Source organism: Oncorhynchus tshawytscha, linkage group LG26, assembly GCF_018296145.1.
Source record: "Oncorhynchus tshawytscha isolate Ot180627B linkage group LG26, Otsh_v2.0, whole genome shotgun sequence".
In the NCBI taxonomy this organism is placed as follows: domain Eukaryota; kingdom Metazoa; phylum Chordata; class Actinopteri; order Salmoniformes; family Salmonidae; genus Oncorhynchus; species Oncorhynchus tshawytscha.
Window position 1 is genome coordinate 10,169,574 of NC_056454.1, and position 24,950 is coordinate 10,194,523.

General features: G+C 41.8%; 1 protein-coding gene across 1 annotated transcript; it reads left to right on the forward strand.

The window, feature by feature from the left end:
* The first annotated feature begins 227 nt into the window (after nucleotides 1-227).
* lss (lanosterol synthase (2,3-oxidosqualene-lanosterol cyclase)) lies at nucleotides 228-13,690 on the forward strand. Its single transcript, XM_042306629.1, has 22 exons — nucleotides 228-322; nucleotides 732-900; nucleotides 3,300-3,438; nucleotides 3,785-3,893; nucleotides 4,097-4,218; nucleotides 4,465-4,561; nucleotides 4,770-4,905; nucleotides 5,073-5,181; nucleotides 5,273-5,391; nucleotides 5,833-5,930; nucleotides 6,026-6,053; nucleotides 6,214-6,270; nucleotides 6,447-6,518; nucleotides 6,694-6,744; nucleotides 6,916-7,065; nucleotides 7,323-7,419; nucleotides 7,536-7,641; nucleotides 7,740-7,805; nucleotides 9,828-9,908; nucleotides 10,068-10,241; nucleotides 11,716-11,794; nucleotides 12,064-13,690. Exons 1-22 carry the CDS (start codon nucleotides 306-308, stop codon nucleotides 12,199-12,201), a joined length of 2,214 nt encoding a protein of 737 aa, XP_042162563.1. The 5' UTR covers nucleotides 228-305; the 3' UTR covers nucleotides 12,202-13,690.
* Nucleotides 13,691-24,950: the final 11,260 nt, after the last annotated feature.

Below are 24,950 nucleotides of genomic sequence, written 5' to 3' on the forward strand. Positions count from 1 at the left end.
TCACATTCGAAAGCAACATGTTCGAGCACTCATTAGAGCGCTACATTGAAACCCCGCCCATTTCCCCGCCTCTCTAAATTGTGATTGGACAGTCGTTTGTCTGCTCATATCTCTCCATGCAAAAGCCACCTCGGGTGGTACTGCTTGGTACCATGGGAAGGGTAGTCCTCTGTGGCACAAGTTAGTGTTTATCCAACGGAAATATTTTGAAAAGAGAACTTCAATTCCCACAGTATCACAAATGGGGGCCGATCCTGTGGATCAGCTGAAGTTTGCGGACGATTTAATTCATTCATAAGGTTTTAATGATGACCGAGGGAACGTAAGTACAGAACGAACATGTTCAATTATGTGTATGAAATTATATATGCTATAAAAGTAAACGTTTGTAGGAAGTTATAACTTGCTAATTGATTGGTAGCTGATTGCTTTGTGCTCTTTCACAATATTAACTTGGATCAGAAAGGACATGCATGATCATTAGGAAAGGAACAGGGTACATGTCAACGACTATCAATTTCAACAAAGGCCATTATGTACAATACAAATTGTGGTGCAGAATTACTCAAGCGCCACACCCACTGGGCACAGACTTCAATTCAACGTCTATTCCACGTTGGTTCAACGTAATGTCATTGAAATTACGTCGATTCAACCAGTGTGTCCCCAGTGGATACGCGCGCCCATGGATTCCATACGCATACGCGCGCTGTCAATTCTTGCACCCTCAGATGCCTTCGTAGGAGGGGGGGGCCGTACAAGACCGAGCCAGCGACAGACCTGACCCGCTGGAGGCTGAGTAACACAGAGGGCAGGCAGACATGGCGCTATGTAGAGGATCAAGACACATCAGACAGGGAGCAGACTATGCTTGAAGCCCATTCACTTGGTTTGGATACGGTACACATACTCAGCCATGTTTATTTTTTCACTAGCCATTGGGAATGTCAGCTGTATCTACTAAAGGAGAGGACTTACCTAGGCAACCTTCTCTCGATACATTTCATATTATATATTCTGTACGGAAAACCAAGACACTAATTAGTATGAAGTTACTTTTATTCTGTACGTAAATCCGAGACACTATTTAGTATGATGTTACGTTTCATATGGTATGTATTAATTTGTGGATGTCCATCACCCATTTTATATGATATGTTACGAATTACAATTAGCATTATATGTTATGAGTTTGCTAAATGTATAACAAGCTGCAAATTTGCCAAACGTATGATGCTTTTGGTCATGTAGTGTATGTGGACACTTGCTCGTTGAACATCTTATTCCAAAATGATGGGCAGTAATATGGAGTTGGTCCCCCCTTTACTGCTATAATAGCTTCCACTCTTCTGGGAAGGCTTTCCACTAGATGTTGGAATATTGCTGCGGGTCTTGCTTCCATTCAGCCACGAGCACTAGTGAGGTCGGGCAGTGATGTTGGATGATTAGGCCTGGTTCGCAGTCGGTGTTCCAATTATTCTCAAAGGTGTTTGATGGGCTTGAGGTCAGGGCTGTGCAGGCCAGTCAAGTTCTTCCACACCGATCTCAACAAACCATTTCTGTATGGACCTCGCTTTGTGCACGGGGCCATTGTAATGCTGAAACAGAAAAGGGACTTCCCCAAACTGTTGCCACAAAGTTGGAAGCACAGAATCGTCTAGAAAGTCATTGTATGCTGTAGCGTTAAGATTTCCATTCACTGGAACTAAGGGGCCCAAACCATGAAAAACAGCCCCAGACCATTATTCCTCCTCCACCAAACTTTACAGTTAGCATTATGTATTCGGCAGATAGCGTTCTTCTGGCATCCGCCAAACCCAGAATCGTCTGTTGGACTTCGATGGTGAAGCGTGATTCATCACTCCAGAGAATGCATTTCCACTGCTCCAGAGTCCAATGGCCGTGAGCTTTACGCCACTCCAGACCATGCTTGGCATTGCTCATGGTGATCTTAGGATTCTGTGCGGCTGCTCGGCCATGGAAACCCATTTCATGAAGCTCCGGATGAACAGTTATTGTGCTGACGTTGCTTCCAGAGGCAGTTTGGAATTTGGTAGTGAATGTTGCAACCGAGGACAGGCGATCTTTAGGTGCTTCAGCACTCAGCGGTCCCGTTCTGTGAGCTTGTGTAGCCTACCACTTCACGTTTGAGCTGTTGTTGCTCCTAGATGTTTCCACTTCACAATAACAGCACTTACAGTTGACCAGGGCAGACATTTTCCTAACTGACTTGTTGGATGACGGTGCCACGTTGACGGTGCCATGTTGAAAGTCACTGAGATCTTCAGGAAGGCCATTCTACTGCCAATGTTTGTCTATGGAGATTGCATGGCTGTATGCTCAATTTTATACACCAGTCAGCAACGGGTGTGGCTGACTGGCCAAATGAGCCAAATCCACTCATTTGAAGGGGTGTCCACATACTTTTGTATATATTGTGTATGTTACAAATTCCGGCAAGGTGGCTAACGTTAGCTAGGGGTTAGGGTTAAGTTTAGGAGTTAGGTTAAGGTTTAGGGCAAGGGTTAGCAGACATGCTAAGTAGTTGCAAAAGTTTTAAGTAGTTGAAAATGAGGTATACATCTCTTATGTAACCATATGAAACCTAACATAACATACTCATTTCAGTGTCTCTGATTTACGTTTACTATGTTACGTCTGGTCCATGAGAACAGACTGACCTAGGCTATCTGAAGTGTAAGCATTAGTCATGACAGGTAGCCTTAAGGCTAGAGCGTTAGGCCAATAACCGCAAGGTTGCTGGTTCGAATACTGGAGCCGACCAGGTGGAAAATCTGTAGCTGTGTCCTTGAGCAAGGCACTTAACCCTAATTGCTCCAGGGGTGCTGTACAATTGTGACCCCACTCCCTGTGGGTGTCTCAGGGGTAGTTGAAATGCAAAAAAATTGAAATAAATAACATTTCCATTTCACACTTGTATTGCATTTTTTGGATTGCCTACATGTCCCCTTAGTTGGCCTTCATTGTAAATAAGAATTTGTTCCTTAATTGACTTAAATCAATATAAATTTAACAGGTAAAATATAAGCACCCCCCAAATTATTATAATATATTATATATATATATTATATATTATAATCTTGCAAGAATAAGTGCATATTCTCTCATCTCTCACCTCTTATATACATATGTCTCATTGAAGTATAAATTCAATGATAGAATAGTTGGGCCCTACAAGAACAAAAGGTGGAACTAAATCTCTCCTCTAATGAGCTCGTCATTAGTGTTGTGACCTTTGACCCATGCTTTGTTGTGACAGTACCTATGCCCCTCTACAGAGTAAATTCATCCCTGGCTCTCCCTCAGCCCACACTGCAGTGGAGTCAGCCCTGAAGGGCATGGCATTCTACAGCCAGCTCCAGGCAGAAGATGGCCACTGGGCAGGAGACTACGGAGGACCCCTCTTCCTGCTACCAGGTACACATAATTAGATGCACTTTCAGAGGAAGTACAGTATGTATCTCGTAAAATTAAATGTCTGCATAATGACCATCCAATATTCACTTCCATATTTACAGATAATGTATGTACACATAACAAGCACAGTCATTGAGTTTTATTGTGTCATGTCCATGGGAAAATAACAGTGGACGGGGTCGGACGTGGTGTGCATTATCGTGTACATTATGCCATGGTAGTTATAATGTAATACATGGGTTATGAAAACAGTAAAAACACTGAAGTTAACGATGAGACTCACATCTGTACTTACAACATCTGAGGTGACATCAGTGGTCTGTCTGTTTGTCTGTGCTATCCTCAGGTCTCCTGATCACCTGTCACATAACCCAGATCCCTCTCCCTGAGGCCTGGAAGAAGGAGATGGTGAGATACCTGCGCTCTGTCCAGCTGGCTGATGGAGGCTGGGGCCTGTGAGTGTTCTCATCACTGCTCTCCTTCACTTCTACCCCAAAATACAGTGTGAAAATAAGAGGGATGCCCACGCACACTGTTTAGATATTCTCCAGTAGTTTAATTAGCAATGTTTCTACCACAGCTTATGAGGCTTGTGAGTATCAGCACAGTCAAAGCTTCAAAGATTTCTTATTGTTGTGTTTTGGTAATTTCTTGTCAGACACATTGAAGACAAGTCCACAGTGTTTGGCACTGCCCTCAGCTACACCACCCTGAGGATTCTGGGAGTGGGACCGGATGACCCGGATATGGTTAGGGCCAGGAACAACCTGCACAACAAAGGTCTTATTTAACTGTTAAATTTTTTTTTTTTTTTTTGGGGGTCAATTAATTGAGCTCTTTGTTTCATATGTTGGTGGAACCAAAGAAATATGCTGTTTGAAAAAATGAAAGGGAATGTTGGAGAGCATCACCTGTATATGTTTTAAACCTGAAATAAAAAGTGTCTAAATGCTTTTAACCTCATAAGAGGTGAAATTGTTACCATTGTAGAGTCAGATCATGTCTGTGTGTCTGTCTGTTGTACAGGAGGCGCGGTTGGCATCCCCTCCTGGGGTAAATTCTGGTTGGCCATCCTCAATGTGTACAGCTGGGAAGGAATGAACACGCTCCTCCCGGAGATGTGGTACGCTTGATGTCCTGATACGAATTTGATCAGAATTGTACATAGATTTTAATTCGCCTTTATATAGCACCTATACATAAAAGTTTAAATTCGATAGGCCACTCACTCTTGAATACTTGTTAACTTTAACCTTGATTTGGGATATTGATTCCCTCAGCTATGTTTCAACTTGTCCTGTTCTTTGGTCCATGTTTTGTCCTCTATTCAGGCTGTTCCCTACCTGGTTCCCTGCTCACCCATCCACTCTCTGGTGCCACTGTCGCCAGGTCTACCTTCCTATGAGCTACTGCTACGCTGTCAGGTTTGCTGCCAAGGAGGACCCCCTGGTGCTCAGCCTCAGACAGGTGCAGTAGTTACTTCACCCCACCTGGGGGCGACATGTTTCTGTCATAGTGCTCCACTCACTCCGGCCAGAAGTTGCCCACGTAGGCACGGCCCCAAAGATCAGCTAGAATAAGATGGAGCTGCAATAGAGTACATGGACTTAGTAGCATCCTTCTCTGTTCTATAGGAGCTGTATGTCCAGGACTATGCCACCATCAACTGGCCTGGTCAGCGGAACAATGTGGCAGCATGTGACATGTACACACCACACAGCACGCTACTCACCGTGGCTTACAGTAAGCACTGCTCATACCGTATGAATAGTTTGTGATTGGTCATTTGTGACGACGTTATAACTGTAACCTTGAATTCTCTGTTCTTCCTCAGTGGTCATGAACGTGTATGAGGCCCACCACAGCGGCAGTCTACGAGGAAGAGCGGTCAAAGAGCTGTACGACCACATACAGGCTGACGACCGTTTCACCAAGTGCATCAGCATCGGCCCAGTAAGAAACTGAACTTTAATCGAAGTACCTTTTTTTTTGATGCCACTTGTGTTTTAGGATTATCTAGTATTTCCTTGCACTTCCAGCTGGAATCCTTCTTTGTGAAACATTGGTTTGCAATATTATCACAGCAAAGAAGTTACTGCGAACAATGAACACAGTTCTTTCCCTTCAGACATCATTGCACGGGCGGTAGAACAGAAGCATATGTACTGGATTTTTTTCTTTACCTCGATATGAAACGCTTCCCCACCGCTGCTTCTTCAACGAAACAAAAACGACAACGGCCGTGGGGCGGATAAACATTAGTGGCAATGTTTCCCCTAGTGCGGATTCCATCTTTAATGCTGTTTTGACAGTTTACACTATGGTTTAAGGTGATCCAGAATTGTGTGTCAGTTGTTACGTGGCGGTGATTTAACGCCTAGTTTCACTCCTCAGATCTCCAAAACGATCAACATGCTGGTGCGCTGGCACGTGGACGGACCCTCCTCCGCTGCCTTCCAGGAGCACGTGTCCAGGATCCCAGACTACCTCTGGTCAGTCAGTTAGTGAGTCAGTTGTATGTGACAATGCAGTAGGTTGTGAGCATGTTTATTTACATGTTTGTTTTCCATTTCCTGCTTTGCGATAGGCTGGGATTGGATGGTATGAAAATGCAGGTATGTTGGGTATTGGCTAGCCATGATATACACAATGTCGTTAATCTTTTGCATTATGGGCTGGTTTCCTGGCCCAAATTAAGTAGACAGAAAAGCATTAACAACCACTTTTAATGTCTGACCTGTTTTCCTGACATGCAGTCTGGTTGTGTTCCTATAGGGAACCAATGGATCACAGCTATGGGACACGGCTTTCGCAGCTCAGGCGTTCCTAGAGGTGAGATATTCATGTTACGCTACAAAGAATACAAAGAACCCATCTGACTTGTTCATCATGCTTTACGTTCTGCGTGCATTACTCTCCATTCATGTGATGATTGATAACTGTAAAGATGTCAAAGTTAAGAGGATTTGAAATGTTTTTGTGTTTTTCCCTCAATTGGGGTCATTCAGGCAGGGGCTCAGGACAGCCCCAGGTTAGAAGAGTGTCTTAAACACGCCCACCAGTTCCTCACCACCACACAGGTGAGAGCGTCACAGGAAATGGGCTTGAGTTCCTCACACAGGTCACAGAGTCTAGTGTATTGGCTCGCTGCCAGACAAAACACCTTGAGGGCACACATTCCTCAGTTCCTAATACACCTGTTGCTTTTATGTGGATTTTTTTCCCGATGTCTGACCAGTTTTCTCCTTTCATCAGATACCAGACAACCCCCCAGAATACCAGAAATACTACAGACAGATGAACAAGGTGAACCATTACTGCCAGTCAGAGGAAGTGTCTGCGTGTCCTGTATGGGTGTGTGTGAGTGATTGTGTGTATTTGTCCTGCACATCCGTGTGTCCTGCATGGTTGTGTGCGTGCATTTGTGTGTGTGTGTTTGTCTATGCGCGCTTACATGCATGAATGTGTGTTTATCAGGGAGGGTTCCCCTTCAGCACGCGGGACTGTGGCTGGATCGTGGCCGACTGCACGGCAGAGGGCCTAAAGTCAGTAATGCTTCTGCAGGAACACTGTCCCTTCATCAGTCAGCAAGTCCCCTCAGAGCGCCTGTTTGACTCCGTCAATGTGGTCAGTGGCAACACCAACTAACTTCTATCTACTGGACAACCCAATCACAGTTTTACCACAACTTGATATATCGTGTCAGGGGCTTTTCTCGATCTTTCATGTATTTTCCTCTCTTCTCCCCAACTTTCAACTTCTTTCAAGATGATGTCTCACGGTGCTGATAATAATGCAAATTCTCAGCTCATGTTTGATTCCATCATACAACAAAAAAGCAACATACAATACTGACACTTGCCCTGGTTGACTGTGTGTTGCAGTTGCTAAGCATGAGAAACAGAGACGGTGGTTTTGCCACTTATGAGACCAAGCGAGGAGGGAGACTGTTGGAGCTACTCAACCCCTCAGAGGTGTTTGGTGAGTCTTTCATCTCACCCCCCCCTGTGTTGTATTTATGGATATAATAGCTTTTTTGGTATAAATACAAGCTTTGTACTCTCTCCCACCACCACCCCCCTATCTCTTTCTTTCAGGTGACATCATGATAGACTACACCTATGTGGAGTGCACCTCAGCAGTCATGCAGGCTCTGAGACACTTCCAGCACGTGTACCCTGAATACCGGATAGAGGAGATCCGGTACACGCACACACACATGCTATACCTCTAGCCTGGAACCCTAACCCTCTCCAAGCTGCTGCCTAAAAGCATCACTTTTTCTAACTGTTTTAACTCAGGTCCACTCTGAGAGAAGGATTGGAGTACTGCCGGAAGGTGCAGAGGCCCGATGGGTCATGGGAAGGGTAAGTAGCTTCCGGTCTCACTTACAGCGCATTCAGAAAGTTTTCAGACCCCTTGACTTTTTCCACATTTGGTTACGTTACAGCCTTATTTTAAAATTGATTACATATTTTTTTGTTCTTAACAATCTACACGCAATACCCCATAATGAAAACAGGTTTTTAGAAATGTTTGCAAATTTATTACAAATAAAAAACAGAAATACATTATTTTCTTAAGTATGCAGATCCTTTGCTATGAGACTTCAAATTGAGCTCAGGTGCATCCTGTTTCTATTGATCATCCTTGAGATGTTTCTACAACTTGATTGGAGTCCACTTGTGGTAAATTCAATTGATTGGACATGATTTGTAAAGGCACACACCTGTCTATATAAGGTCCCACAGTTGACAGTGCATGTCAGAACAAAAACCAAGCCATGAGGTCGAAGGAATTCTCCGTAGAGCTCCGAGACAGGTTTGTGTCAAGGCACAGATCTGGGGAAGGGTACCAAAAAATGTCTGCAACATTGAAGGTCACCAAGAACGCAGTGGCCTCCATCACTCTGAAATGGAAGAAGTTAGGAATCACCAAGACTCTTGCTAGTGCTGGCTGCCCGGCCAAATCGGTGGAGAAGGGCCTTGGTCAGGGAGGTGACCAAGAACCCGATTGTCACTCTGACAGAGCTCCAGTGTTCCTCTGAGGAGATGGGCGAGCCTTTCAGAAGGACAACCATCTCTGCAGCACTCCACCAATCAGGTCTACATGTAGAGTGGCCAGGCGGGAGCCATTTCTCAGTAAAAGGCACATGACAGCCCGCTTGGAGTTTGCCAAAAGGCACCTAAAGGACTCTCAGACCATGAGAAACAAGAATCTCTGGTCTGATGCAACCAAGATTGAACTCTTTGTCCTGTATGCGAAGTGTCACGTCTGGAGGAAACCTGGCACCATCCCAACGGTGAGGTGTGGTGGTGGTGGCAGCATCATGCTGTGGGGATGTTTTTCAGCGGCAGGGACTGGGAGACTAGTCAGGATCGAGGCAAAGATGAATGGAGCAAAGTACAGTGAGATCCTTGATGAAAACCTGCTCCAGAGCACTTAGGATCTCTGACTGGGGAGAAGGTTCACCTTCCAAAAGGACAATGACCCTAAGCACACAGCCAAGACAACGCTGGAGTGGCTTCGGGAGTCTCTGAATGTCCTTGTGTGGCCCAGCCAGAATTTCTAACATCTCTGGAGAGACCTGAAAATAGTTTGCACCCCATCCAACCTGACAGAGCTTGTCATCTCCCAAAATGGGGTCAATAGCAAGGTACAAAGTATTGTATAAAATAAAGATATTTCTGGGGGTTTTAAAAAACAAAATAAATCTAAACTTTGTCATTATGGGGATTTTAGAATAAGGCTGTAACCTAACAAAATGTGGAAAAAGTCAAGGGGTCTGACTACTTTCCAAATGCACTATATATCATGGCTGAGTGTCTCCTCGTCTCCTTTACTTAATGACCAAGGAAAGCATTGGGCATCTAGGTATATAAAGCCATTAAAGGTCATAAGGAATAATTTAGGGCCCTATGACAACTGATGGGTGAGATAATATAGATAGGTCTTCTCCATGTTGATTCCATCTAACAAGTCCAAAACACTGGTCATAAAGGAAAGGATACAAGTAAAGGAGGCTATTGAAGACTGTCAGGACTCTGGATGTGATTTGAATGCAATGTGATTTGAATGGCAGTGTCTGTGATTTGAATGCCAGTGCCTGTGATTTGAATGCCAATGCCATGTGATTTGAATGCCAGTGCCTGTGATTTGAATGCCGGTGCCTGTGATTTGAATGTCATGTTGTTATTCATTCTTCTGTGTCATATGGACCATTTTAGTTATGTGTCCTTCCTAGGGTTGCAAAATTCTGGTAACTTTCCCCCAAAAAGTTTTCCAGAAATCCCGGTTGGAAGCTTCACGGAATCAGGAGGGAATAGGCAGGAAATCCTACTGTACCTTTTCAACCCTAGTGCTTTCTTATTGTGGTGTGTGTTGCCTAGATCCTGGGGAGTGTGCTTCACCTATGGGGTCTGGTTCGGCTTGGAGGCCTTTGCCTGCATGGGTCACACCTACCATGATGGGTAAGGATCCTTAGTGCCGGAGGAAGACATGTACGCACACACCACATTCAAAGGAAACACGAATGTCTGTGGAATCGTTTTTTCAAACCTTTAAAAATACATCTTTCCCTCTCTCCCACTCTCTCTCTCTGTCTGTTTCTGTCTCCTTTCTCTCTCCAGCGGTGGTGTGTGTAAGGAGGTGCAGAGTGCCTGTGACTTCCTGGTGGCCCACCAGATGGAGGATGGGGGCTGGGGTGAGGACTTTGAGTCCTGTGAGCAGCGTCGCTACGTGCAGAGTGCTAACTCCCAGATCCACAACACCTGCTGGGCCCTGCTGGGCCTCATGGCTGCTAGGTAACAGTAACTATTTATGTATCTGCCTTGTAATGACTTATTTAACTAACGTAAACTTACTCACTTTTGTACATCGCCTTGGTCCGTACAATTGACCTTATTTTAGCACCCAAAAAACGTAATACTTCCAGATCAACTGTAATGTCAATACCATTGTAAAGCACAATTTCTCCCCTTTCCAACAAACTCCATGCCGAGTCCTTTGCGTTGCCCGTTTCTGCATGATTCAAGAAGGCAATGAGCTCCGCCGGGTCATTTTTAAAATGCCAGGAGGAGAAGTGAAACTAATGCGTGATAGTAAGAAAGAGAGATGTCGTGTGGGGAAACTGCTTTTTTTCACTCGATCTGTCCAACTTATCACCTTATCACCTCTAAAATGTAAATAAAACACTATAAAGAGTTTATATAATGTGTCATTACATACCTATTTGAAGGTTTGTGTCGAATTTGAATCAGGTTTTCAGGGCGGTGCTAAAGTGATCTTCAGAAGTAAACAGTGGCTTTTGAGAGTCATGATCGCTTGCAGTGAAGACGCAAAACAATTAAATGATGAGAGAAGTGCTACACCTGGTGGAGAGAGATTGTAAAGACAGAAATAGTTGCTTTATGCGTGCTGTACATTACGGCATGACACGTCACGATGTAACGGAGGGTCAGTTTTTTTCAACTTTTCTCCAATACTATAGAGCCATTATCATGTCGATTGAACGGTTGAATAGAAACGTAGTTCACACCCCAGATTTTGAAGTCAACACAGTCACTACAGTCCCATTATTTTTCTTTGCAGCCTCGTTTGAATGTTGTGATTGCGCACATTTGTACGGAATGGGGTGTGTTTAAGTTACCTTGTAACTACCTATGAGACTACCTTGTAACTACCGTTAATAACTACTGTTAGGTTCTAAATAACAGGGTAAAAAATGACATACAACTAATAAAAGCTCAAACCAAGTTTATTCACCCAAAGGGTCGGACAGCAGAACAGGCAAATACATGTTTCCACCAGCACAAGTGTATATATACCTCAATTTGTGTGAAGCATCCTCCTTCCCTCTTAACTTCCTGCCTAGCAATAAAGATGTCATGTTAAGTGATGCGGGCAATAAACTGTTCCTTCTCCCTTAATATGACCTGACCCCAACCCCCATTCCTCACTAAACCACCTCTCTTCACCCTTATCAGTGACTCTAACCATGTGATTGCCTTTCCTTTCCTCAGTACATTCCAAGCACAATTGCCTCCACCATATACATTCCCCCTACAGATAATCATTAACTTCTGGTGTAGTAACCAGACTATGGCACTCCTCATTTCCATAGGATTCCTGATAATTAACAATATTTCAAGTTTAAGAGTCAGAACCCATCACTACCTTGTAACTACATGGTTTAAAACAATATGATATAAAGTGGGACCAATCAACCTCCGTATGTTTAAGTTGTAGACCCACAATCTCTTCTCTGCTCTGTGGCAGGTACCCAGATGCACAGGTGATTGAGAGAGGAATACAGCTGTTGGTTGACAAGCAGATGCCCAATGGAGACTGGCCACAGGTGAGTCCCCGCCTCCTGTCACACTGTGCTCAGTGCTTAGCTCCACCCAAGGCTCAAGCATGAAGTTGTCAAATTATTTAGCATAATCTGTTGTTGAACGTCTGGCCCTCTGGATGTCTTTCATGTACTGTACTGTAGATTGTGTCAGTGTGTATATTTGGAGCCCAAGAAGCAGTGTAGAGTATTCTTACTAGAGATACATACTACATGAAGAATAACCTGAAGCTTTATAGATGACCACAACTGTATTTTGGCCTATCTTTCCTCAGGAAAACATCTCGGGAGTATTCAATAAGAGCTGTGCCATCAGCTACACTTCCTACAGGAACGTCTTCACCGTGTGGACGCTGGGACGCTTCTTTAACCTCTTCCCCTCCAGCCCTCTGGCCGGGAAGGTGAAGCTGTGAGGTCAGAGGTCACCTAGTCAGCAAGGATTGGAACAGTGCCCTTTCTAATCTATACATAAAGAACGGTCGTGAACAGGGTTGGGGAGTAATGGATTACATGTAATCCGTTAAATGTAACTGATTCTAAAAGTATTTTTTACCTGTAATCCGTTACCAGCTAAAATATTGTAATCAGATTACAGATACTTTTGAAAAACTAGATGATTACTTCTTTCTTAATAACATTCAAATCATCTTAAATGTGTTCCGCTTGAGAGAGTCTGACCACAAGTCAGAGACCATTACACACCAAATGTGTTTAATGATATGCGGGAAAAGAGCAGGAATAGGCTTTTGTAGATTACAGTCCAAGCTATGTCTTACAATGGTGCGAGTGCTGTCAGCATCAAAGATTATTCACCCAATTTGAATAAACGCTTGGAGGTAAGGATGACAGCAGTGTTGTAGCCTACGGGTGCTAGGCTTTCACTTATTATTGATATCTATATAGCTCATTGATGTGAATCACACTGCTGCTCAATCTAATTTGTGCTGATAAAAGAAAAATGCCCATAGGCCTAACGGACATGGTCAAACACACACACTTTTGATGGACTTAAACAGCTGCAAATTATTGAGATATCAAAGTGTCACCAACAAAAGCTTAAACAATAGGCCTATAGCAAATGCAGCATATGGAAATCATTTTTCACATGCCAATAGCACTTTTCCAAGTCCTATTTTTGAAGACCAAGGGGTATGAAATCAATTGGAAGGATTGGAAATCTGACAACTTGATTTTCAATGTGAAGATGTAGCCTACTCGTTTTATTATCTATATTAAAGTAGAAAGCTATCGGTTAAAAGAAGCCTACATAACTATAAAGTAAAATGCAACATCTATTTATTGCCAGAACTTTGTAAACTCTAACATTGATTTATCCTGCAATAGATGTCATTCAATTGGTAATATTCATTTTTGTCTTCTTCTAATGCCGCTTAAGGGGAAAGTAATCTAAAAGTAACTTAAAGTTTAGCAGATTACGTTACTGAGTTTGGGTCATCCAAAAGTTAGTGATTACAATTGAGGACAGGTAACTAGCAACTGTAACAGATTGCATTTCTAAAGTAACCTCCCCAACCCTGTTCGTAAAAGTTACGTTTTTCAATTTTTCTACTGGGTGAGTCCTGAAAAGACCTCAAACTTGGGATCACCTTACCTTGCCTGCTTTTTTAACATTCCTCTTGCCTTACATTTTGGTGGGACTGAACTCTTTCGAAACAAACCTTTTTAGCTGCTATGTGAGAAATGAGGGTGTCATTTTGGCATCTGTATTATGAAATCAAAATCGAGCCCGTAAATCAATCTGTAAATAGTGCTGAAATAAAAGTGTTTCCATGTTGCCTATTAATATCAACCTTAGTTTCTGAAAATCTATTGATGTAATTGATTTGTAATGAAATCTTATTTTGAAATGCAGAATAAAGTCATTTTGGATGGTTTCACTAATTCACTATTTCTCTCTTGCAACAGCTGATGATGTTTGAGTGGGAGAACAGTGTGAGTCAAACCTACCAACCAGTAGCCCGTGACCCGTCCTGCATCAATACACACACACACACATGCTCTCTCTCACCGAATTTGCCAAATCAAAGTATCTAATGGAATACAAGGTGCGGTTTTGGGGAGTGTTTGTAACCTTCAACTTTTTGTGTGTGTGTGTGTGTGTGTGTGCGTGTGTCCGTATTTGTGTGGGTGTAAGGTGCAGCTATCTGGACAAAAAGCTATCTATGTCACTGTCAATCGTAGCAATAGTGAAGGGAGATCATATGATAACACACAGTAGAAGTGTTGCACAATAGGCATTCCAAAGAAAGGCGTGCTTGATAGGTACATTTCTGTTTTCACCTCCCCCATGCCACATCCAATTTGTTTTGTTCCTGAAGCATGACTGCCAATAAGAATGCTGGTACTCACCTCATTCAACCCCTTCTCCACCAGACCTGGAATAATTTGTTTTAAATAGGATTTGTGCAAAGTTCCTTTTTTTCGGGGGAACAAATTGTTACTTTGGATGTGAATACGGATCCCCCAAAAAACCTATTTGAATACAGATCTCAGAAATGGACTACTTATTCTAAACAATTTCAACACAGATCTCAGAAAGTAACTACTGTCGTGGAAATTCTAACCAAGTGAGAAAGACGTTGAGCTGGTCAGCGACTCCCTGTTCTTATTGTTAGGGATGCACCAATATGACATTTTGGGCCGATATCCTTGCCAAAAACCCTGATACCAATATTAAACATTTTAACGGCCTTTTAAGCATTCTAGAACAGTTAAATAGTTTAAACACACACACACACACACACACTGACGGTTGGCATTTACGTATGTCCCATTACCAGTAAAAACATAATCAAAACCTTCTTTCACTTACTTGCTGTGCTGTTTGTTGTTCATTTGTTCAGTCGTTTCATTCTCAACCAAGATTTCCCCATACATGTCAAGCAGTGAAGTTTCAGCTGTCTGTCCGTGGCCTCTTCTGTCTTGGGTCCTCTTCTTCGGTGCGCACTGTCACTGTGTCTGTTTCCTTCTTGTCCAGCTGTGTCGGTACAATTTCACATAAACCCTGTTTCTTGCCTGCATCGAAGTAGCGGTCCTTGTACCTAGCATCGAGCATAGTGGCGATACAGTAAAGAGGCTCAGAGAGAATGCCACCGAATCACTTGTTCACAGCCTCTAGTAGAAGTTTTAACCCCACGGTCTGTATCGGCAGTTTTGTTGAGCAGGCATTTCAATGCCATGACAGAGGGTATCACGTCTGCTGCAGACGCAGTTGAGGAGCTTATTTCTCGAGTCAGTTGTTCGAATGGAGCTAGCTAGTGCGTTCATGTTTCAAACATGTTCTCAAATGCCATTGAGACGGCAACAGCGGTATGGGGATGACATCGCTGGTCCAAATGTCAGTCGTGAAGCTAATAGCAGTGGCGACCATAGCAAGTAGCTCATGGATATGCGTTTCAACAATACTTTGTAACTCTGAAAAATAGCTCCTACTAGGTAGTGTGTATACTGGGGCTCGAGGTTCCCCACCAGTCGGCGAAAACCAACATCATCCCCAACAGAGAACGGTTGATTGTCAAGGGCAATGAATTCTATTATCTTGGCGTTAATGGATTTCGCCTTTGAGTTGTCTCGCTGACTTGAACTTGTTTAGTTGTTGGAAGTGTGTGCTTAGTTTTTTTTCTGCTTTTCTTCTAAGTAGTCACTGAACGTCTGGGGGTGATGCATTTTCAAATAAGTAATTAGGTTTGTGGTATTGAAAGATTTCACTTTCTCCCCTCCTAGGGAAATAATAGCAGCACAAACTTAGCATATGGCTTTTTTTTAAATCTTCCTTTGAAACTTCAAAATAGATCCACACAGAAGACATTGTAGGCTAAGTTAGGAATGCTGTGTTTTATGTGTAGCTCTGTATTTTTTTGTGGTGTCATTACGTCATCTACCTACGTTATTTATGTTTGCACGTCAGCATTGACATCAGTTTTGCACATCGGCGTTAACATCGGGCCGATGCCGATGTTGGCATTTTTAGCTAATATCGTCCGATTCCGATATGCTTACCGATATATCGTGCATCCCTACTAATTGTATAGAAACCAGGGTTTGACCCCTAAGACAAGGTTCTTCTTATCAGCTGTCCGTACTAGAGCCATCTCCTCCCTGGTACCTCGAGTACACAAACACCAATTCAATCTATGGAATGCAGGCTCCGACAGAGGACAAGACCATCATAAATCAGTTGCTAGCCCAAAACCCCAGAGGCCAACTCAGTACACACAGACATAGATGAGGGAGTACTGAGAAACTTTATTCAATGCATAAACAGTAGTAAAACGTAATCTCGTAATTTTCTACCATACTACTTTTCAGAAACTATTGGATTGGCTGCCTTCAACTAATGGCAGGGCTGTATCTGGAATTGCATGTTGAAGATAGAAATAGAATGAATAGAGCACACACAAACTAGGGCAGGACCTAGTTATGGAAACTCTGGCCTAGCAGTTAGAATGTTGGGCCAGTAACTGAAAGGTCACTGGTTTGAATACCCGAGCCGACAAGGTGAAAAATCTGTCGATGTGCCCTTGAGCAAGGCCTAATTTGCTCCAGGGGGGCCATACTACTATGGCTGACCCTGTAAAATAACACATTTTACTGCACCTTTCCTGTGTATGTGACAACAAAACATTTGTTTTTTTTCCTCCTTTGAATGTCCATTTCCCCAGGTGTACATTATCAAGTCAAACCAATCAATGATATCAACTTTTCTTGTGCCTGTGTAATAAAACTGTAATTACTTTGAGCAACATTTTATTAGCATGTCGTTACATAACTTTGGAAATGAACATTTTAATTGCATATCAATGAGCTAAGAGTTTTTAACTACTGTGCACAAGAGGAATAGTGGCTGTTCCTTATTCCACCTGTAATAACTCCATTATTATGCCATTATAAATCAATTCCCAAAGTCCTATGTAAGTAACAACAATGTTGCTATTGTAATAATCAAAGTTACTACACATGTATAAGAACTTGATGTCAAGTGTTACCTTATGTCTCACTCATTATGAAAATATATTTGTTTGTCATTTTGAAGCTGCAAATGAGGTCTATTCTAATGTTGTCATTATATTATAGGCTATAGACTATATTAAGATTCATATCTAAGAGCCCTCCAAACCATGTGCGTATGATAATATATTTAGACTAATTCAACTAATTGTTGTAGTTTTTGGTTCTTCATCAAGTATTTGGTAGCCATCAAATATATATACAGTGGGGCAAAAAAGTATTTAGTCAGCCACCAATTGTGCATGTTCTCCCACTTCAAAAGATGAGAGGCCTGTCATTTTCATCATAGGTACACATCAACTATGACAGACAAAATGAGAGAAAAAAATCCAAAAAATCACAGTGTAGGATTTTTAATGAATTTATTTGCAAATTATGGTGGAAAATAAGTATTTGGTCACCTACAATCAAGCAAGATTTCTGGCTCTCACAGACCTGTAACTTCTTCTATAAGAGGCTCCTCTGTCCTCCACTTGTTACCTGTATTAATGGCACCTGTTTGAACTTGTTATCAGTATAAAAGACACCTGTCCACAACCTCAAACAGTCACACTCCAAACTCCACTATGGCCAAGACCAAAGAGCTGTCAAAGGACACCAGAAACAAAATTGTAGACCTGCACCAGGCTGGGAAGACTGAATCTGCAATAGGTAAGCAGCTTGGTTTGAAGAAATCAACTGTGGGAGCAATTATTAGGAAATGGAAGACATACAAGACCACTGATAATCTTCCTTGATCTGGGGCTCCACACAAGATCTCATTCTGTGGGGTCAAAATGATCACAAGAACAGTGTGCAAAAATCCCAGAACCACACAGGGGGACCTAGTGAATGACCTGCAGAGAGCTGGGACCAAAGTAACAAAGCCTACCATCAGTAACACACTACGCCGCCAGGGACTCAAATCCTGCAGTGCCAGATGTGTCCCCCTGCTTAAGCCAGTACATGTCCAGGCCCGTCTGAAGTTTGCTAGAGAGCATTTGGATGATCCAGAAGAAGATTGGGAGAATGTCATATGGTCAGATGAAACCAAAATAGAATTTTTTGGTAAAAACTCAACTCGTCGTGTTTGGAGGACAAAGAATGCTGAGTTGCATCCAAAGAACACCACACCTACTGTGAAGCATGTGGGTGGAAACATCATGCTTTGGGGCTGTTTTTCTGCAAGGGGACCAGGATGACTGATCCGTGTAAAGCAAAGAATGAATGGGGCCATGTATCGTGAGATTTTGAGTGAAAACCTCCTTCCATCAGCAAGGGCATTGAAGATTAAACGTGGCTGGGTCTTTCAGCATGACAATGATCCCAAACACACCGCCCGGGCAATGAAGGAGTGGCTTCGTAAGAAGCATTTCAAAGTCCTGGAGTGGCCTAGCCAGTCTCCAGATCTCAACCCCATAGAAAATCTTTGGAGGGAAAGTCCGTGTTGCCCAGCAACAGCCCCAAAACATCACTGCTCTAGAGGAGATCTGCATGGAGGAATGGGTCAAAATACCAGCAACAATGTGTGAAAACCTTGTGAAGACTTACAGAAAACGTTTGACCACTGTCATTGCCAATAAAGGGTATATAACAAAGTATTGAGATACACTTTTGTTATTGACCAAATACTTATTTTCCACCATAATTTGCAAATAAATAAATTAAAAATCCTACAATGTGATTTTCTGGATTTTTTTTCTCATTTTGTCTGTCATAGTTGAAGTGTACCTATGATGAAAATTACAGGCCTCTCATCTTTTTAAGTGGGAGAACTTGCACAATTGGTGGCTGACTAAATACTTTTTTTGCCCCACTGTATATATATTTTTTCAAATATTATTTGGTTTTCTGAGAGGTATTCAAAATACTTTGAAATATTATTTGGTTTTCTGAGACCTGTATAAACTATATTCAACTACCACAACAAAATACAACTATTTTCTGCCCAGGTCTGTTCTCCACATCTCATTTGTAAATGACAACTCTTTAAAAAGTGCCCAGTATTTACCAATGCTCAGAACTTTCCCAATTACTCATACTTTGTGTGTAGTGTGAGTCATTTGATGGTTGGAAGACTCATCTTACCAGATATTTATTGCCATCTGTCTTTAATCTTCATTCTTAATGCTTGTATTTCTCATATTACTTACAAAAATATTAATACCTGATAAGAGAATATTGCAGCAAAAAGCTGAATTGCAAAATACCTATCGCACATACATGTTTGTCTATTGTTGTGACGTAGATCAGTGTCACGGACGTGTGGAGAGACGGACCAAGGCGCAGTGGATGTTGAGTTCCACATAATTTATTAATAAAGTGAAACTTAGCAACAATAAATCAATAAACTAACAACGAAACGTGAGTACGTGTTACACAAAATAATATCCCACAACACAGGTGGGAACAATGAAGAACATAAGTATGATCCCCAATCAGAGACAACGATAATCAGCTGCCTCTAATTGGGAACCATACCAAGCTCACCAACATAGAACTAGGAAAACTAGAACACAACATAGAAATACTAGATCACCCCCTAGTCGAGCCCTGACCTAATACACCTGTTTCTCTATGGTCAGGGCGTGACAATCAGATCAAATTTGATGACCAATTTATGCAGAAATACAGGTCATTCCAAAGGGTTCACATACTTTTTCAAGCCACTACATTACGTAAAACCCAATGGACCATATGCACTATTCAATTAAAACTGAATTCTTTGTAAAATGAAACAAATATTGGCCAATTATTTTATACATTCATCAAATTACATAAAAACACAAAAATGACTGCCCTTCTATTACCACCCCCCTCGCGTCCCCTTGACACACACACACACACACACACAGAGAAAGAGAGATGTATGTTTAGTTTATGACGAGAAATTTGGGGAGTGTTAAAGGAAGCGAGGTGTGTCTCTCTACAGTATAATTACGAGTTATTTCTCTGGGAAGCCATGCAGACAGAACCCTGACAGGAACTACATCTCAGTAAGTACACTATTTCTAAATATGCCTTATTTTGACAATATCTATTTTTTTTAAACAATGTTTTTTTTTAAAGAAACATGTAAAACATGATTGATAGAGTTTAACAGATAGCACTTTGATTGCTGTGTTACAGTACTTTGAACTATGGAGACTAAAATTGCCAATGCAGGGAAATATGTTCTATGTATATCTTTAATTGTTAATAAGTATTTTTTTAATCTACTTAGGGATACGTTTACTAAATGTTTATTCCAGATGAAATAAAAGACCAAAAACAAAACAAAGCTAAAATGTTTGTATTCCATTTGGAAAAGTACAATTTCTGCTATAATGCTAATTCTTAAGTAATCAAGAAAGTAGTTTATTTGACCCGTGTCAGTGCTTAATTTACCAGCAAATACTGGGATAAATACTTAGTACCTGCGTAAAATATCAATTAATTCAGTAACTTAGGTGCTTACTGATTACCTCAGTGCTTTCAATGCTCCAGCCAGTGGAAATCCATTGAAATACCATATTATATATAGTATCTTGACATTAATGTCAAAGCAATTATCTTTTATAAGTACCTGAGAAAAACTGTTTATAAAGGTATCTTTGCAGACAGTATTTACCTGGCAACTACATGAATAAAAAGCACTGCAAAAGGCTAAAAAAAACATGTTGGCCAACACCCCACTGTTACTTTCCCTGGTAAGGAACATTGGTCTTAGTGTGCAGCCAGCAGCCACATCTTTCTAGGACACTATTGTTCCATATGTTTGCAGATAGCATTTTCCACAACCAGTCAGACTGGTTAGATGTGACTGAATGTAGCAATATGTTGACAAGGACCTCCTCCATCTCTAACTCTAGGTTCTATACTAGTGAAAGCGGGGACAAAATATAATATTTTAAATAAATCATTAAAACAAGTATAAATATTTTTTCCATTTCAGGGTTTTGATCTGAAACATCGAGATGTGGGGTCACAACCAAGGTAAATGTTTGTAAATGCAGACCCATTTAATTTGTTTCTACCTCTCTTTCAATTTATAGTGTAGGTAATTTGGCTCGTAATCTATATAAATCTCTCCTTGTATAGGAAACCAGCATCCCTCTGGCTACAACGTGAACCCAAGTGGGTGCGAACCGCCAATGCCAGGTGGGGGACACCCTGGCGGGTGCACCATTGGTGCCATCATGGCCCCATCATGCCCTCCCTACCAGCCCCCCTCCACCTGCTACCCTGTGCCACCATCTTATCCAGTACAGGGTCCCCATGGAGGTCATGGGCATGGGCACGATCATGGGCACGGACCTCATGGCCATGATCATGGTCACGGGCACGGACATCATGGTCATGATCATGGTCACGGTCACGGGCATCGTGGAGGTCACGGTCATGGAGGGCACGGTCATGGAGGACACGGAGGGCACGGTCACGGAGGGCATGGTCGCGGAGGGCATGGTCATGGGCATGGTCATGGTCATGGGCACGGTCATGGTCATGGTCATGGGCACGGTCATGGATGCAGGCACAGGCACAAGCATGGGCATTGGCATGGGGGTTGTCACAAGAAAGGGAAGCAGAGTCATGGGGTAAGAGATCTTTTTAGTCTAAAACTAATTGAAAGTGCTCCATAGTAAAAAAAATCTCTGTTCAATTGAAATAATTTATGTTGAATTAAAGGTGTTCCTTTTCTGTTTCTCCTCCATCCAGAGTTCAAGCAGCTCCTGCAGCAGTGACTCCGACTAGAGCCTGCAGTCAGAGGGACATGACTTATCCTCTTATCAGCCGTAAGAGACCTGGATCTCTCTCCCCAGTGCTTTACTATAGCCCCAGAACCAATCCCTAATCCCCATACCTAACATATGGATGTTACAAACCCACATCTCTCCCGCTCATATGTCTGATTTTTTTAAAAGCATGATGGTTTCTTTTATGTAAAATAATTAAAGGACACAGAGGGAAACGTATTTTTTCTTGTTGTATGCCAAAATGATTTAAAAAAATAAAATAAAAAATGTCCAATTACTGTGTACATCATAACTACAACCCACAGTATACATTTTTGATATGTCAATTATTGTGGGCCTGGGGAATTCTGATTTGTTTATGGGTATTTGGTTATCCGAGCCAAGCTATAATTGTAACCCTGCATAGTTTCCTCATAAAGTCAAGCATTCCTAAACATTGATTTGTAGGAACCTAAACTCAAATGTGGGCGGGTTGCCTGTTTTGCATGTTATTTTGACATGAATACATGTCACATATCAGTTTGCACACAATATTAAAAAATAAAAATATGTCATTAAGCTAATAAAGCTGCATACAAACTTAGTCTCTTTGTTGCTTTATTGAGTAAGGCAGCTCAAAAATGCAGGTGTTTGAGCCTAATCTCAGTGCTCTCTGTGGCGGTGGGATAGGCAGTGGAAAAAACGGAGCAGAGGGGTTGGTAATGTTCTCTAGTTGGGTGTGATTGGGTTATGTTCTCTAGTTCCACCGTGATTGGCTCAGGGTTCTGTCACTCATGGGGACACCACGTCGCACCCAAATCTAAGAGTAAAGCTCGAAAATTCAAGCCCCAAGGGTGCTGCCATAGAGAGTTACATTAGAAGTGCCCATCCAAGAGGGCTCAAGGTCATTGGACACAGATAAAATTACGTGAAATCACGTTATATCTACAGTAGCTTTGATTGGACTGATCATGTCAACCTCATACTTTCAAAGTCTTAGCTAGCAAGCTAGTAGTCATCATCATGGATCTAGTCGACAATCTACTGGCAAATTATTTTTAATCCTTGTCATATGAAGACAAATAATGAAGAAAAATTATAGATAAAACATATTAGTGCTCATCGGCCATTGGACATAAACATTACACAACAAGTCGGAAATCGCAAATTCAACAATGAGTGGTTTGGAAGGAATTAGTATAGTGGCTAACAGCAAGCATTGCAAAGCAATCACTAGCCTGCTATTCAGTGGAGTGGGTTTGTGGTTCCAAATCTGGGATTAAGGGTTCATTTTCCAAATTTAAAAGGATAAACAATCCAGCATGATTTCTGCCGCGCTCAAAACAACTGTAAACTCAGAACTGTGAAATCTGACTTCAGTGAGTTCAAAAGAACTGGGAACTCTGGAAAAAAATTAGCCCTGACTGGGAAAATGCATTTTCAATGGTCATCCAACTCAGAATTGCAAATCGGGAACTCTGTCCGAAGATCACTGACGTCATCATGATTCAACCTTTTTTTTTTTTAAAGCACCATAAATCCAGAGAACGCAAGACTTTGATGACAAAATTTGTTCACGAAGGTGAGTCCAAAGAATGTATTGTATGCTGCTGCATAAATTATATAATATGCCAGGGAGACATGTATACTGTAGCTAAGAAAGTAATACTAAGTGTATGTTGTGTAGTAAACTGTTAGTAGCCCATGTGCCTCACTCTAATAATTTGGTCCCTAAATAGATTTTTAGGTTTGCCCCACCAAGATTTACATGCTAAAATCGCCACTTCCCTGGGATGTCACATGCATCACACTTATATCAATCAGTACACTCCTAAAACCTAAGCATACGAAACTTCTAATACATCAAATAAGCCTCACGTATTAAAATAACAATTCATTTTTATCTGGACTAAATTTGACACCAATTGCCCCCCTCCCCATTCAAAAACTCCACTTGCTTAATAATGAATGATCTGCTTAACGTAGACAGATTTTGGGCACAGAAACCCCGCTCGCGTAGCCTCTTCCTCTGCTGAACGTAAACTTGCAGAGAGGTTTGAAGTAGTGATGGGAAAACGAGGCTTTCTGAAGCCTTTGGGGCTTTCACCAAATTGTGCCGGAAAATGACTGAAAGCTTTTAACACAATGTACATTAGTGACGTCTGCTGGTCAGCAATAAACACCATTTGATGTTCAGATAGAAGTAGTATTACTGTTAGGTTTGCCTCTAGCACAGGGCCCGCGCCAGAACGAATCTGTTGGACGGGCATTTGATTTCCATAGGGGGGCACGTTTTTGTCACGGGATCTCCTTGTTGGATATATGTTAAAAAAAAAAAATAATAATAATAATACATCTATGAAACAGAAAGCATTGGTGTTGGAACCCGGTATAAACTTCTTTTTATAACTTCAAAATAAAAATTAATATCGTAACCATCAAGACTCGGTCAGCAAGATGCATGGTCAAATTACGAAAACATCAGTAGCCTAAACATCATTACAAGCGCCAAGTGTGCTTGATAATAGTGAAAATCATCACAAAAGCAATAATGGCATAATGAATACAAGTCTATATATGACAGCAGTCCAAATTCAATTATCAGTTGGAGCATGTCCATGTCACATAGCCTTAACAATAAAAGCAATTGAGTGTTGCTGATTTTGTTTCTTGCTTGAGATGTAGGGCCTGCTTTCTCAGTGATGACATTTTGTGTTGATGGTGGTGTGGTCACCTGCTCAGTTCGCACAGTTCTGCCTTTTCCCCCCGCTTAGTCCTCATTGGTCTAGGTTCAGGTTGAGGCTCAGAATCAGCAGAATTACTCACCAGGAGATGTCATCATGATTAATTTCTTCACCCACAATCTGAGTCGTTTTCATTCAAATGTTTTAGGAACGTTAACGAGTGCATCCGTTCGTCTTGGTCTTCTTGCCATTGTAAATGACGCACGCTCTCACTGGGTGCTCCCAAGTAGGCCAGAGTAGATTGACATAGTACATAACATTTTGAGATTATAGTTAGAATATATAAATACAATCGACTGGCCCGTTCTGTTCTTCATTTACAGCTGCTGAATACATGATTATGCACCTTTGCTTCCCCTCGCTCATCAACTCCTCCATTCTCCCCCATCATACTTTAGCCTATACTTAATTTGTTTAATCTGTAATTATATGTGTGAAATTCGTTTCGGTATAGTTTAGGTTCACTTTCGAGGCAATAATCGGGGTGATTATCAACTCGGCACAGCATCTTCAACTATTGGGAGAAAAAGTGGAGCAGGCAGGTCCTATTGTCGAGAGGAGGGGCAATGGGGAAAACCCTATAATAAATGACATTCCCTCCTAAAACTGTCTATAACATCAGTTCTGTTTGTGATTCTAACAACGACAGTGTGTTATATAGATTGATTTATTTAGGAAAAGTCAAGGACAGAGGGG

Bases quoted from the DNA above. Each gene is read 5' to 3' on its own strand.
- lss (XM_042306629.1), top strand. The intron at 3,439-3,784 runs GTACACATAATT...TGCTATCCTCAG, and splicing joins ACCCCTCTTCCTGCTACCAG to GTCTCCTGATCACCTGTCAC. The intron at 5,931-6,025 runs GTCAGTCAGTTA...GCTTTGCGATAG, and splicing joins AGGATCCCAGACTACCTCTG to GCTGGGATTGGATGGTATGA.